This window comes from Danio rerio, chromosome 6 (genome assembly GCF_049306965.1).
Source record: "Danio rerio strain Tuebingen ecotype United States chromosome 6, GRCz12tu, whole genome shotgun sequence".
In the NCBI taxonomy this organism is placed as follows: domain Eukaryota; kingdom Metazoa; phylum Chordata; class Actinopteri; order Cypriniformes; family Danionidae; genus Danio; species Danio rerio.
In genome coordinates this window covers 17,727,887-17,741,748 of record NC_133181.1, presented here as the reverse complement: position 1 = coordinate 17,741,748, position 13,862 = coordinate 17,727,887, and the positions used below count along the sequence as shown (strand labels likewise).

The 13,862-nt window shown below is 34.4% G+C and overlaps 1 protein-coding gene across 1 annotated transcript in view; it reads left to right on the top strand.

Annotated features, from left to right (window-relative positions):
* The first annotated feature begins 2,180 nt into the window (after positions 1-2,180).
* Positions 2,181-13,862, top strand: part of nomo (nodal modulator) — a 44,028-nt gene continuing 32,346 nt past the window's right edge. The window contains exons 1-9 of the mRNA XM_002662315.5: positions 2,181-2,345; positions 2,774-2,863; positions 5,419-5,464; positions 5,609-5,709; positions 5,805-5,911; positions 10,061-10,133; positions 10,303-10,455; positions 12,428-12,565; positions 12,702-12,791. Of these exons, the coding sequence (XP_002662361.1) occupies positions 2,208-2,345; positions 2,774-2,863; positions 5,419-5,464; positions 5,609-5,709; positions 5,805-5,911; positions 10,061-10,133; positions 10,303-10,455; positions 12,428-12,565; positions 12,702-12,791 (936 nt within the window). The 5' untranslated portion in view covers positions 2,181-2,207. The remainder of the gene's footprint in view (positions 2,346-2,773; positions 2,864-5,418; positions 5,465-5,608; positions 5,710-5,804; positions 5,912-10,060; positions 10,134-10,302; positions 10,456-12,427; positions 12,566-12,701; positions 12,792-13,862) is intronic.

Sequence of the window (13,862 nt, the reverse complement as noted above, 5' to 3'; positions counted from 1 at the left end):
AAAAGAAAGAAGTGACCAGTTAAAAGTTATTGATTATCCTGAATTGAATTAATACAAATTATTGAGAAAATTTAATGTTTAATATAAAAACAATTGACTCAATAGTTATCATAAATAAAGATTTCAATTCATCATTTTGTTAAATGTGATAAGCAAGTAAACACTTAGAAAAATAATCTACAATACAAAGAAATTCATACAGATTTAATGGCACAAAGGTGTGTAAATGATGACAAGTTTATTTTATGTGTGAATTATCCGTTTATTTTAAAGAATATACAGTTTATTGTATTCAGGGATGGGAAGTATTTACCATTTTTGTAATTTGTTTTGTAATTTGTATTTGATAGATTTTATGAAAATGGCCTAATATTAAGTTTTAAAATACTTTAGTGTCTTGTTTTTTGTATTTTAAAATATCATAAAAATGTGGCCTCTGGTTGAATCTTTCTTAGTTATTTGCATAGGCTTGAGATCAAAACAGAAAACTGATTAAGAAGGTGGTGAATGCTTTGAGCATAGATGGAAATTATGCAACATAAAGAAAATAACAGACAAATGGCAACAAAAGTCAACAATCATTAAAATAGTATACTGCACAATGCTGGGACCATGTAATGGCAGTAGTGTACAATTTGACATCAGCATCTTTGCTTAATAAATAAGATATATGAATAAAATATCAGGATTTAAAATATTAAGAACAGGATGAAGAACTTACAGAACATTCCCAGCACTACAGGTGCAAATGCTGAGAAATTTTAGAAATATTTAACACCTAAAGATGGTAGGTAAACTGAGACTCTTCCAGAACTGAAATGGAATGCATGGAAACATAATGAAGAGATATAGTGCAATATTCCAACTCTTAATCTGCATTATATGGTTTTTACAGTGATTAAACATTTTCAAGACAGTATTTTTTGTATGAAATTTGTACAAAAGCAAAGAGAAAAAAAGGTTTATGAATACCTCCTCATGTACTGAAGTAGAGATGAATGAGTTGGCAGAGAACTTGCTCAGAGAAACACTGTTGCTGTCAAACATTGTCTGCCAGGCCACTGAGTCAGTTAAAGGGTGACAAAATTGATCATATAGTCTATTAACAGAAGGTTTGCCAAGAGATATTATGCTCCCTTGTAAAAGGATTTTATAGTATATTTATAATACAAAATACAGTATTTTATTTTGGTAGTTGTTGTGGCTGCTGTATTTTGTCGTTTATTTTGATACATGTAAAAATGAGGTATTTTGTATTTTATTTTAAAATTAATTTCAATGGGTTTTTGGCCATCCCTGATTGTACTTTAATATGAAACACCGAAGATTTTTAAAAATGAAAAAAAATCCTCAAAATAAGACTCTTAAAATTTCCAGGAGGTGGTAGTAAATACACTTACATATCTTTAAATACTATTACATTTTACTCCACCTTAAGTATTACTCCACCCTGACAGTTGAATATATATAAAGTCAGAATTACCCCCTGTTTATTTTCCCAAGAGAGCAGATTTTTTAAAAAAAGGCTTTTTTTTAAAAAAAGGCTTAACTATAGGTTTATTAGGTTAACTAGGCAGGTTAGGGTAATAAGGCAGGTTATTGTATAACAATGTTTGTTCTGTAGATAGCTTAAAGGGGCCAATAAGTTTGACCTTGAAAAAAAAAAAAAAAAATATATATATATATATATATATATATATATGTATATATATATGTATGTGTGTGTGTGTGTGTGTGTGTGTGTGTGTATAAAATATATAATTATATAATAATTAATTAATATATATATATATATATATATATATATATATATATATATATATATATATATATATATATATATATAACAGTTAATTTAATTGTATAAAATAATCTTTATATTGTTACACATATGCACAAACTAACCTGCAAAACAGTGAATAAATTACCTTTTATAGGTTCCTTTTAGCCAGTGGTGTATAGCTGTATGCAGTGGTCTATTAGTATTATTCATACTCGAATTATACTTGATTATACATTGCATTAATTTGTGATTCATTACTTTTCGACTTCCTCTCCTGAAATATCCAATAGAAACAATGAATATAGATACCGGTCGTCATTGACCAATAGGAATAAGCTAAAAATGGTTTGCCATGAAGTTGATTGGCTCAATTCATCCCGAGCCATGTGCGCCGTACGTCAGTGCGCGACTCCAGTGCTGCACGATGGGTGGAATTAAAGAGCTAGCGATTCTTACGCTTTCTTTTTTGTATTTTACATTTGTGAATGCTACCGATGATATTTTGGTTGGCTGCGGGGGGTTTGTCAAGTCAGATGTGGAAATTAATTACTCTGTCATTGAGGTAAGAAGGCTGGTGATTTCTGTTTAAAAATGATTAGTGGCTAGCTACGTTAGCGCTTGGCGTTCCGGAAGTGAATTGATAGACCGATCTGTATGTCATCTGCTGCCCTAAACAGTGATGCATTTAGGTTGTAGATCGCATAATCTGGTGATCCGTCTGTAGCAGGTTGCGTGACGGCTACCTAACCAAACTGTCAAGCATTGTCAGCAAAACACATGATTTGTCCAAGCTTGTGTAATTAGCTTTGGCTAACGTTAATCACTTTAAGATTCCATACAGTCTGACGACCAGTACAAGAAGCTCGTTGTAGTAATAGTGATGTTGTTGTTTCATTTCGTTATGTATGTGTTACTAAATAAGTATGATTTTAAAGGTAACACCGTTACATTGTCAAAAAATAAAATGTATTACTTATGTGTTCATTACAGATAAAGTTGTACACCAAGCAGGGTTCTCTGAAATATCAGACTGACTGTGCACCAATCAATGGTTACTTCATGATCCCACTGTATGACAAGGTACAGTAACTCACGTACTGGAATGAATGGATTGACTGGGTGGATTATCAGGCTTTCAAGGTCATTTAAGAATGTCCTGCAACATGTAGTTTATACAGAATTATAAGCAATTGTTTTCTTATAGATCAAATAGATTTTACACAAAATAAAGAAGACTTTTCAGATTGTTTTTTAAAGACATAAGGTAATGTAGTCCAATCTGCATGTTTCCTGTTTTGTCTGGTTAAAGGAATTAGTAAACAAAGGCAAACTATCTTCTGTAAAAATATTATAGTTGGTTTTACATTCGACTGTCTTCTTAATATTGTATTTTCAGTAAAGTATTACTTGCATATTCTTTATAGGGAAATGATATTAGCAGCCAAAGACTAACAAAGTGCAACATTGTTCAGTCAATGAAATAGTGCTAATGTTGTTTTGAAGACATACTTGCATGCTTTTTCTGACCGAATATTCAGTTGCATGGTAAACAATATAGTGACAAGTTGTCACTGAACAAATATAAAACCAGGGTGCAAATTACAGGGTGGGTTGGGGGGGGGGGATTCACTCCCCTAATCAATGCTTGCCGAATAGTAGGAAATAACTTTTGTCTGATCTATAGCTTAAATATTAATAATAAAAGTTATATAATATAAATATACATTTGATCCCCCATATAACGGTTCATACCATTGTGAATGCAAAATCGTGCCAACCAATGTTAGAAAAAATATAATTGAACAGTCTGAAACTGGCAGTTCTAGAGCATCGATAGACATCTTAAATATTTACAAAACGCATTTCTTGTAAAGATAGGTGTTTATTTCTTCATGTTGCCTAATAAAAAGTAGATAGTCTACATAGTTTGACCTACAGTAACCTCTAAAATAGTCATTGAATATCCCTCAAAAAAATGACAATGTAAAGATTTTTTTTTGTATTCCGCTCTTTCTGTATTCATAATCTTTTTTCATATTTGGTATGTATAAAAGTTTCAAAATAATCTATAAAAATTAGGCTTAAAGTATTTAGAAAGTTCTAAAACTCAAACATTTTTTAAATTGTAAATTATTTCTCATATTATTCTGGTAAATGCCCCCAAACAATGCTAGCCCTATCAATGCTGTCTCATTGTTAATGAACATGTTAACTTCTTGTCCAGAACTGCTTAAAATCATTTGACTTTTTACTGTTTTTGTGAAAAATTGACTGAATTGAACAGTTTGTAAGAATTTTGTTTACTTTCATATAGTTTTTGTCAGAATTTTAACAAAACTACAGTTTAATCAGAATAAATATAATAAGGTTTATTATTTCAATAAACTGCAAATGCTTTTTAATAGGAGTCCTGAAACAAAGACACTAAACAAAAACCCAGATTAATAGTGAATTTATGACGAATCAAGAAATGAAATGTGTTCTGCAGCCCAAATTTGCACAATGCTGATGCTTCCCCTGTGGAGTTTAAGCCAATCTCATATTGCCAGAGGACTTGCAGATTGATGCAAGGATCTCTGATGGTGTAAATTGGGGCAAAATTTATCCTTGACATGCCTGTCTATTTTTAACTGGGACGGAAGTTGAGTTGGGAGTTGTCACACTCATGCAATTTAGTATTTCATCTTTTACACCAGCAGCTTCACTTTAATTCACACCATCAGAGAGGCAATTTCAGCATCATTGACAGCATTAGGCCCCTGTTTGCACCTGGTAATGAGATGCATTTCCGTTGATCCAATCTCAGACACAATACTGTTCACATCTACTGTATGTGTTTCACTTGTTCCCTGCTGATTGGTGTTGGATTTCTCTTATTGTAGTACTGCAAATGCTAGCACAATTTTTATAATCTTTTACAAAAAAATACAAATATTACAAAAAGTACCAGGAAAAAAAACACTTAAAAAATAGGTTACTTCACGCATTGTCTAATGAAATGATCTATAATTGTTTTCTTTTAGTTCTGATCAGCTCCTGTTAGGCCTACTCACTTTGTTCTGTTTTACAGTTTTAATATGTATGTATGCTTTTGTTTTTATGAAAATGTATGTAACGAATGAGATTTTAGAGCATCGAAAGCAATTTATCTTGCCTTTGAATAAAATTTTGCAAAGGATTGCTGCAGAAATGATCATGCGTTTCCCAGAGATGGGTTGCAGCTGGAAGGGCATCTGCTGCGTGAAACATATGCTGGGTAAGTTGGCGGTTCATTCTGCTGTGGCGACCCCAGATTAGTAAAGGGACTAAGCCGAAAAGAAAATGAATGAATGAATGATCATGCCAGAAGACCGGTTTTCCAACACATGCATTATGAGTTTCTTTAATTTCCAATCAAATCCTGCCAAGACACTTTACTCTGTTTTACAGTTTTAGTTCATATTTATGCTGTTGTTTTTATCAAATTGGTTTAACAAATATTTTAGAACATCAAAAGTAATTAAATTTGGTAAATGCCCCAAAATGAGCATGGCTGATGGCTTAAATCACAAGGCATCTTAATACCAGGTGCGGACATATATATAGTTTGTGTATTTGTGCATGTCTGTGCTCATATAGACTACCATCTTTTACAGGGGGATTTTGTTCTTAAGATAGAACCACCTTCGGGATGGAGCTTTGGTAAGAAGTGTGTTTAATACAAGATGTGATTATACTGTAAAGTTTATACATTTATATCGTTTATAACTTAAGCTTTATGAGCCAGGGTTCACTAAACATTTTCACTATTCACTTCTGTTTTTGTTTTAAATTATCTTTTTGCAGAGCCAACAACTGTGGACCTACATGTGGATGGAGTTACTGACATCTGCACTAAAGAACAAGACATCAACTTTGTTTTTACAGGGTTTTCAGTTTTGGGAACTGTAAGTGGAAAGTGCTGATTTTGTGAGTTTTTTTTTTTTAAATTTTTTTTTTTGCTAGGTTAAAACATCTGCTCATTTATTTCCATCTCCTTCAGGTCTTGAGTAAAGGCCATTTGTTGGGGCCTGCAGGGGTTGAGGTCAGTTTGAGAAAAGCAGGAGAAGATGCTGTTCTTCAGAGTGTCTTCACGCATGCTGGAGGCCAGTGAGTAGATCTTCTTATAATCCATAAGTTTTCAAGCCATCGCCACACTAGGCATCCATAATGCAAAAGAAATGTCCTCACATATTTAATTGGACCTATGACATCATGCTTCTGTATGTTTTTGTTGTTGTTGTTGTTTTTAAACAACATTTTCAATGTATTGAGGTAATGAATCTATCCAAAAAGGTTTAAATCCTACATCATGGTGCTTTATCTTTCATAATAATTATTTAAATTACATTTTCCATAATTTACAAAAGAACCACCAAAATGCCAATCAGTATATCAATTATTTGATTATGAAAAATACTTCTTTATCAGTCTATATACTTTCTGACTCTGCAAGAATATTTAATTCATATAAAGTATATAAAATGTTGTACTACAACTTATTTATTCTTATATTTTCGCTTTTAGATGTAAGACTGATTGTGTTTTTCATTTTCAACTCTTATACTTGATGTGGAATTTTTGCATTCACTTTTGAAAATGAAAAGTCATAAGCACTGTAGATGCATTATCTTGAATGCAGTTTGCTATCTGTCTCTTTTTGCTAACGTTTTTGACATTTTAATTTGATGGAGGCATCAATATGTATTTTGCCTAAATGTATTTTAAAAAAAACCTGGTCAAAAAGATCTAAATTATGTGGTATAATTTATTAAATTAAATATATATTAAAAGGGGACACTTGACTGCTATAACAGAACATTTATGTATGTATTAGGTGTATATTACGAAGCTCATTGATCTGAAAAGCTTGTCTGCTCTGACTGGCTATTCATCCAGTGCACTGTGATTGGCCAAATACCTTGAGTGTGATGCAAATGTTACACCCCTACTACCTTATCCACTGATAGATCAAAAATTTCTGCCGTGACTGGTGCACAACTTATCAGATTGGTATTTTACAAAGAAAGTAGTTTTGCTTTCACATTCAAACACACAGCATTTCTAAACATGGCGGTGGCAGCAAAAATGCTACCAGTTAGACTTTGTGACTTTTGGGTGATGTGTTGACAGTTTTTCCACCGACTGAAGCGGGAGAAGATGGAAGATTATTTCTTTGCCTTTTAGTATTTAGTTTTTTAGACTTTATAGGTCTTATCTCTGCACAAACAGCTTGTAACACTTCAAGGACAAAGGAAACATGAAGGGTGCACTCACACTATGCCATCCGAACCGTGCCCAGGGGCTGGTTTGTTTGACAAGTGTAAGTGTTCCGAATCACCTGAACCGCGTCAGGGCCCGGTTGACAGAGGTGTATCAGAGTGCGGTTTGGTTTGGCTTTGGCGGGGTACGTTTGTAGTGTGAGTGCAAATCGCGCCTGAGTCCGAAGCTGAATACGCAATGTCACTTTTGAGGGACTTTTTTATATAGATTTATTAAACGTTCTTTCTTTTCAATGAACGCAAACTGTCGTGGTTTATTAAACGCAAACTCCTCACTGCACCTTCAGCAAACTTCCTAAAACATGCAGCACAAGGACTTTTATGATTTTATAAATGTCAAAATTTGTGGATATGTTTGGCAAAATATTTAACTGCATGTCACTGCATCCTAAGCGACTAAAAATATTACAAAAAAATAAAACTAAAGCAATTTCCACTGTGCTAAGGGAAAGCGCTTCTCTTCCTGTTAAACTGAACAGTCGCATCATCAATGACATAAGCGTGATCCAGTTCGGAAGGCAAAATGCAGTATGAGTGCAGGCTGTCAGGGAAGAGGGGGGGCGGAGGTGTTCAAAGCAACTGTTTCTAGTGTGGGTATGCCCTAAGAGATATGGTAATGGCTGTAGAATAATAATAATTAATAGTTTAAATGATTAGTTATACTCTGAAATATGAGTAATTCAAATAAAAATTATTCATGTCATAGTAATTATGAACTAATAATCATAAAAGCTTTGCAACATTGTACAATTGGAAGTCCACACAAGCCAGTGTTTATTTAATTTAGAAATGACTTTCAAAATTTTGCTGCACAAATTACTGTTTTCAAATATAACCCAATAACATTAGATATAACCAGAGATGGCAGAAGTACACAAATCCTTTACTCAAGTACTCATGTTAAAAACGACTTTGATAAAAGTAGAAGTACTGACTACACTTTTGTAGTCAAGTAAAAGTAAAGAAGTATGGCATCAAAAATGTACTTAAGTAAAAAGTACCCGTTACTACTACGGCCTCTATTTTGATGATCCATGCGCAAAGCTCAGAGCGCAAAATCAATTAGGGCGTGTCGGAATGCACTTTTGATAATTTAAGGATGGAAAAATCTGCTTTGCGCCGTGGCGCATAGTCTAAAAGGGTTGAGCTTATTTTCTTAACGAGTTATAGGTTTGTTTTGAGAATAAACCAATCAGAGTCTCATCTTCCATTCCGTTTAAGAGTCAGTTGCGTTGCGCCATAAGCGCATTCGCTATTTACAGGACAGACTTTGTAAGTGGAAAAACTGAGCATTTCACTAGCAAGAAAACAGCGCATCTGCAGTGTGAGAATGAGAGATAAAGCCTCCTCTTTATCTACTTTCACTTTCGCTCTTGGATAGGGAAACCTTGTACGCACAGACATCAATTAACCTATAAATATTTAATTCTGTTTGTTAAGCGCAAAGATTTGTTTCAAAACTATTTCTAAATTCAGTTCTAAATTCCAGCAAACAAATAACTGAACAATAATAACAAAGTGTGTTCAAACAACTGAGTTATATCCAAATACACATGCTGTGCCCCATATGGTCTAAAACCTGAAGGTGGGCAAATCTAAGCTTGTTTTTAATCAAACAAATATACATGTGCATATAATAAATAATACTGCTAATAATAATAACATTATACAAAAGCAAATTGTTATGAATAAATTGAAAAAGCCCCCCAAGATAAATTATATATCTTTATTATATCCTATATATAATACATTTTTCATATGTAAAGATATTTGCGTATTGCTCTACGTCCTGTCTGTATTAAACAATGTGTAAGCGAGGCGCACAACTAGACCAGCTTTGATCTGATCTATTTGAACCTTCTATTTAAGTTCCTGAAAATAGCAACGTGCCAGCAATGTGCTTCAATCACCTTCTTTTTTAGACCAGATCACCTATGGGCGCACATCAGTGCAAATGCATTTGCTATTTAAACAGCGTGGCGCAAAATGTCAAAACGACTCTTCTGCCAAGCTGAAACTAGCAAACAACTATTGCGTCACGCCTTACGCCGCATTGTGCCGGGTGTATGATAGGGCCCTACATGTTTTAGTTTCACTAGGTAGGTAAATATCCTTTTTTCCCTACAGTCCAAAGACATTCAGTATGGGTGCATAGATAAACTAAACTAGCCCTAGTGTATAAGTGCATGTGTGAATGCGAGAGTGTATGGGTGTTTCTCAGTACTGGGTTGTGGCTGGAAGGGCATTCACTGCGTAAAAAATATGCTAGAATAATTGATGGTTCATTCCACTGTGGTGACCACTGATAAATCAGGGACTAAGCTGAAAGATAGTGAGTGAGCTAGTTAAGTAACTAGACCACACATCCTGTTGATCCATTCATATAAAATAACTTACATTTCAAATTTGAATATAAAATGTTTGTTGCAAAACTTTATGAACGTAGCCTAGCAGCATCCAACCATGCAATTTTGCCCGACCACACTGCTCAAAAAGTCGGCCTATGTATCATCATCCTGACGCAAACTCGCAGCATTCAGCATGTAGTTTTGTGGCTGTTTGATAAAAAACAACAGCTGCCATACATGTTCATACACTTGAAAAATAATTTGGTGGGCCTGTATATCTTTTTAAATAATGTATTACTTTTACACTGAATTCTGTTCAAAATATATTGAATTTTATAGTTGAGTTTAAAAAATTGCGCAATGACAAGAAGTAATATAGGTGGCGCCACCAAACACATGAAAACGAAAGTTACGTGCTTGATTTTAAAAATGTAAAAAAAAGTAGTAGAAAATACAAATATTTGTGTAAAAATGTATGGAGTAAAAGTAAAAAGTTGTCCAAAAAAACTAGTGGAGTAAAGTATTGATACCAGAAAAATCTACATAAGTACAGTAATGAACTGTTTGTAGTTTGTTACTTCCCATCTCTGGATATAACACCATATTCTATCTATATTACACTTTTACAGGTATACTTTCCTCAAGGTGCTTCCAGGAAGTTATGACATCACTGCTTCACATTCTTCATGGACCCTAGAGCAGGTATATATATAACAAACTGACTTGTTGACAAGGTCAGCAACACCTGAATGAAAATGTCCAAGCAACTACATTTTCTGTTTGTCATCACATCATCTTTAGGTCAGAATGTCATATTTAAATCTAAATGCAATGCAAACCCTGTTGGTTTAGTAATTTGATCCCATTCCAGAGCTCAACCGCTGTGGTTGTGTCGAATGAAAACGCTCCTGCCGCAGCTCCACTGGTGGTGAAGGGCTATGATGTCTCTGGAGAGGTGCAGAGCGATAGCGAACCCATGAAAGGAGTCAGTTTCCTCCTTTACTCTGCCAGTGTAACGAAGGAGGTAAATGGGTTTATTAGATTCATAACCCAACCACATATGGATTCCAGTCCATAATATGATAATGTGTACACTAGGGCTGCACATTATGTTGTTTCAGCATCAATATCGCTATGTCCGAATGAGCCAACCACATATGGATTCTAGTCCATAATATGATTACGTGTTTATTAGGGCTGCATGTTATATTGTTTTAGCATCAATATCGCTATGACTGAGTCTGCAATAGGCACATCGCTAAATCTACGATGTTGAGTTGTGATTATAATTAGCCAGGAAATGGATATTAGAGTGAAAGAACTTAAATTTCTTGAGTCATAATATTACTTTTAAGGCCTGTGACTGTACAAGCTTTCAGGTTAATTTAAACTTATTTAATTTAATTAAAATTTATTGGAGCACAAATGTTTAAAACAAAGATTAATTGTATTTATTATTACAATGAAGACTACACCGTGTTATTTTACTTTTGATTACATTGCTTTTTATTTGACATTTGACTTTAATACTGTTAGAATATCCAGAAAACCAGACAACACTCTCTATTTCATTTGTATCTCTGTTGCAGTGGTGGAAAGAGTACTGAAAAATCATACTCAAGTAAAAGTACCATTACTTGCCTAAAAATGTAGGGCAAGTAGAGTAAAACTCTCTGTTGTAAATATTACTCAAAGTATGAGTAAAAAGTAGCCCTTTCAAAAGTATTTAAGAGTAATGAGTATTACTCTGTAAAAAGCATGTGTGTGTAAACGTCACATTCTGTAGTGCATCGAGTTATTGCACAGCAGGCACACAACGTCATAAGACGTTAATATAAGGTTAGATTTAGGTTCTGATGTCAGTTGACCAAAATTCAATGTCTAGCCAGTGTCTAAGGACAATGTTATTTTGATGTCCAATAACGATGTCGAATGACATTGATATTTGGTCAATTTCAGGTTGTTAGAAAGTGACCAAAATTCATCATCGAGCCAACATCTTAAACCAACGTCATGTTGACGTCAAATACTGACATTTATTTATCAGGTAGAGCAACCAAAATCCAACGTCTGATAGATGTCATAGTGGTAACGCCGCACAATGTCAAGCTGTAACATCATTAGACGTTGATATTAGGTTGGTTTTAGGTTAGCTGTTGGACATTGATGTTGGTCTGATGTTGAGTTCTGACATCAACCCGATTTCATTTCCAAAGAAAATGCAACATCCCCACGACACTGGGGTACTACGTCAATCTGACGTCACATTGACCTCTTGCGCCTGCTGGGTGTTTAAGGCCATTTTGGTCATCATACAGTAAACATCCATCATTTTTTTATCAGTGACGTGCATCTAAACAGTCTCTGGGTTAATGCGTGTAAAGATTTTGGACGTCTTCTTGGACATTTTTAATGCTTCCAGACAGTTTGCTGCAATTAAAAATCGTCTTGAGGTAGTTCATTATGATGCGATTTACCTTCTATGTGCGATTTGATTGGACAGGAATCACAGGACTGATTTTTCTAATCCCCACAGACATGAAAAAATAAAGCAGCGTTGAAGGAAAGGAGTGGAGTAAAAGTACCGATACTGCACTAAAAATGTACTCGAGGGAAAGTAAAAGTACACATTTTTAAAATTAATTGGTAAATTACAATTCCTGAGAAAAACTACTTAATTACTGTAATTTGAGTATTTGTAATTATTTACTTTACACCACTGCTCTGTTCTATTGAATTTAGTTATGCTTGTAATTTGTTTATTATATTTTATAGACGCACTCCTTTTGCACTCCCTACAAAATCTTCATAATCTATGTAACATTATGAATTCTTTCCAGATACAATTATTTCATTGTTTCATTCTTGTGAAATTATATTAATATTGCTATGTCAGTTTTTTCCAATATCGTGCAGCCCTAGTTTTCACAAATGTGAACAGACTTTTCATATGCTATTTGTTATGACTTGATCTGAATAAATTGATACTCCTCCAGGATATCAGTGGCTGTGCTGTGGCTCCTGTTGATGGGGCTTTAGTTGGCGATGCCTCCCTTGTGTATCTCTGCAGTTCGCAGTCTCGCGAGGATGGCACTTTCTCATTTCCCTGCCTTCCCAGTGGAGAATACACTGTGGTAAGAATTTTTGAAAAAGTGATTTTTACATTTAATGTCACCTTCATCTCAGTCAGCATACCTATTCTAGATAATATGTAGTAATAAATCACAAGTTACTGTTTTTTTAATGTTTTTGTCACTTCTTGAATTGTAGGTTCCATATTACCGAGGTGAGAGAATCACCTTTGATGTTGCTCCTTCTCGAATGGACTTCAAAGTTGAACACAGCAGTTTAACACTGCAGGTGAGTTTCTGTACTCGCTGTTTGTGTTCTGACACATTTATTTAGTTTAGTTTAAAGCTTTAATAATCCCTCAGTGGTCATTTATTCTGACATGTATGGTGCTTCACCTATAACACAACTGACACCCTTAAACACCTTAACACCAATTACACAAATAAACACGCACGCACGCACACACACACACACACACACACACACACAAATAAAATAAAACATTAAATAAGTCTATAAATACAAATGTAATAAATTAATAATAATAATGGACCCTTTTCACAAGAGATTTTAATTACTGCCATTATCAGTCTCACACAATTTGTTTTACTCTACCATTCTCTTTGCTCTAAGTTTACACGACTATGATGACCTCTGCTACTGGGAAACCCGAAAATGTGAAAAGGGTCTATAATAATAAAGTATCAATCAACTACATCTATTACATACCCAGATTTATTCAGGCACAAAAGTAAATTCATAATGATGTGTGGAACATCTAATTGACCTTAGACCAGGAGTGCTCAATCCTGTTCCTGGAGATCTACCTTCCTGTACAGTTTAGCTCCTACTTTGATCAAACCCACCTGAACCAATTAATTAGGACCTGAAATCCACTTGATAATTACAGACAGGTGTGTTTGATAAGGGTTGCAACTGAAATCTGCTGGAAGGTAGATCTCCAGGAACAGGATTGGCCACCCCTGCCTTAGACGTTACCCAAGGGGCATGTTCTTAAAATAATAATTTAAAGGATGCGTGCTGTCCTTTAAAGTTTTATATGCTGTCCTCAACACCTGCTGTTCATAATAGGATGCAAGACTTCGAATTGGAAACTCACTGAATTTTTGAGCACAAATTAACAATGTGTAGAAGATGGTTATTGTAACTCTTAGACCCCGTTTACACTAATACGTTTTTGTTTTAGAATGAAACGATCCGAGTCCACACTGACGTTTCACCTAGCGTTTCTGCGTCATCTAGCGTCCTCACTATACCACTAAAAAACGCACATCATGTAACCACACACACACACACACACTCTGGCATACACTGCAGCGTATGTGCTCATCTGAGCTC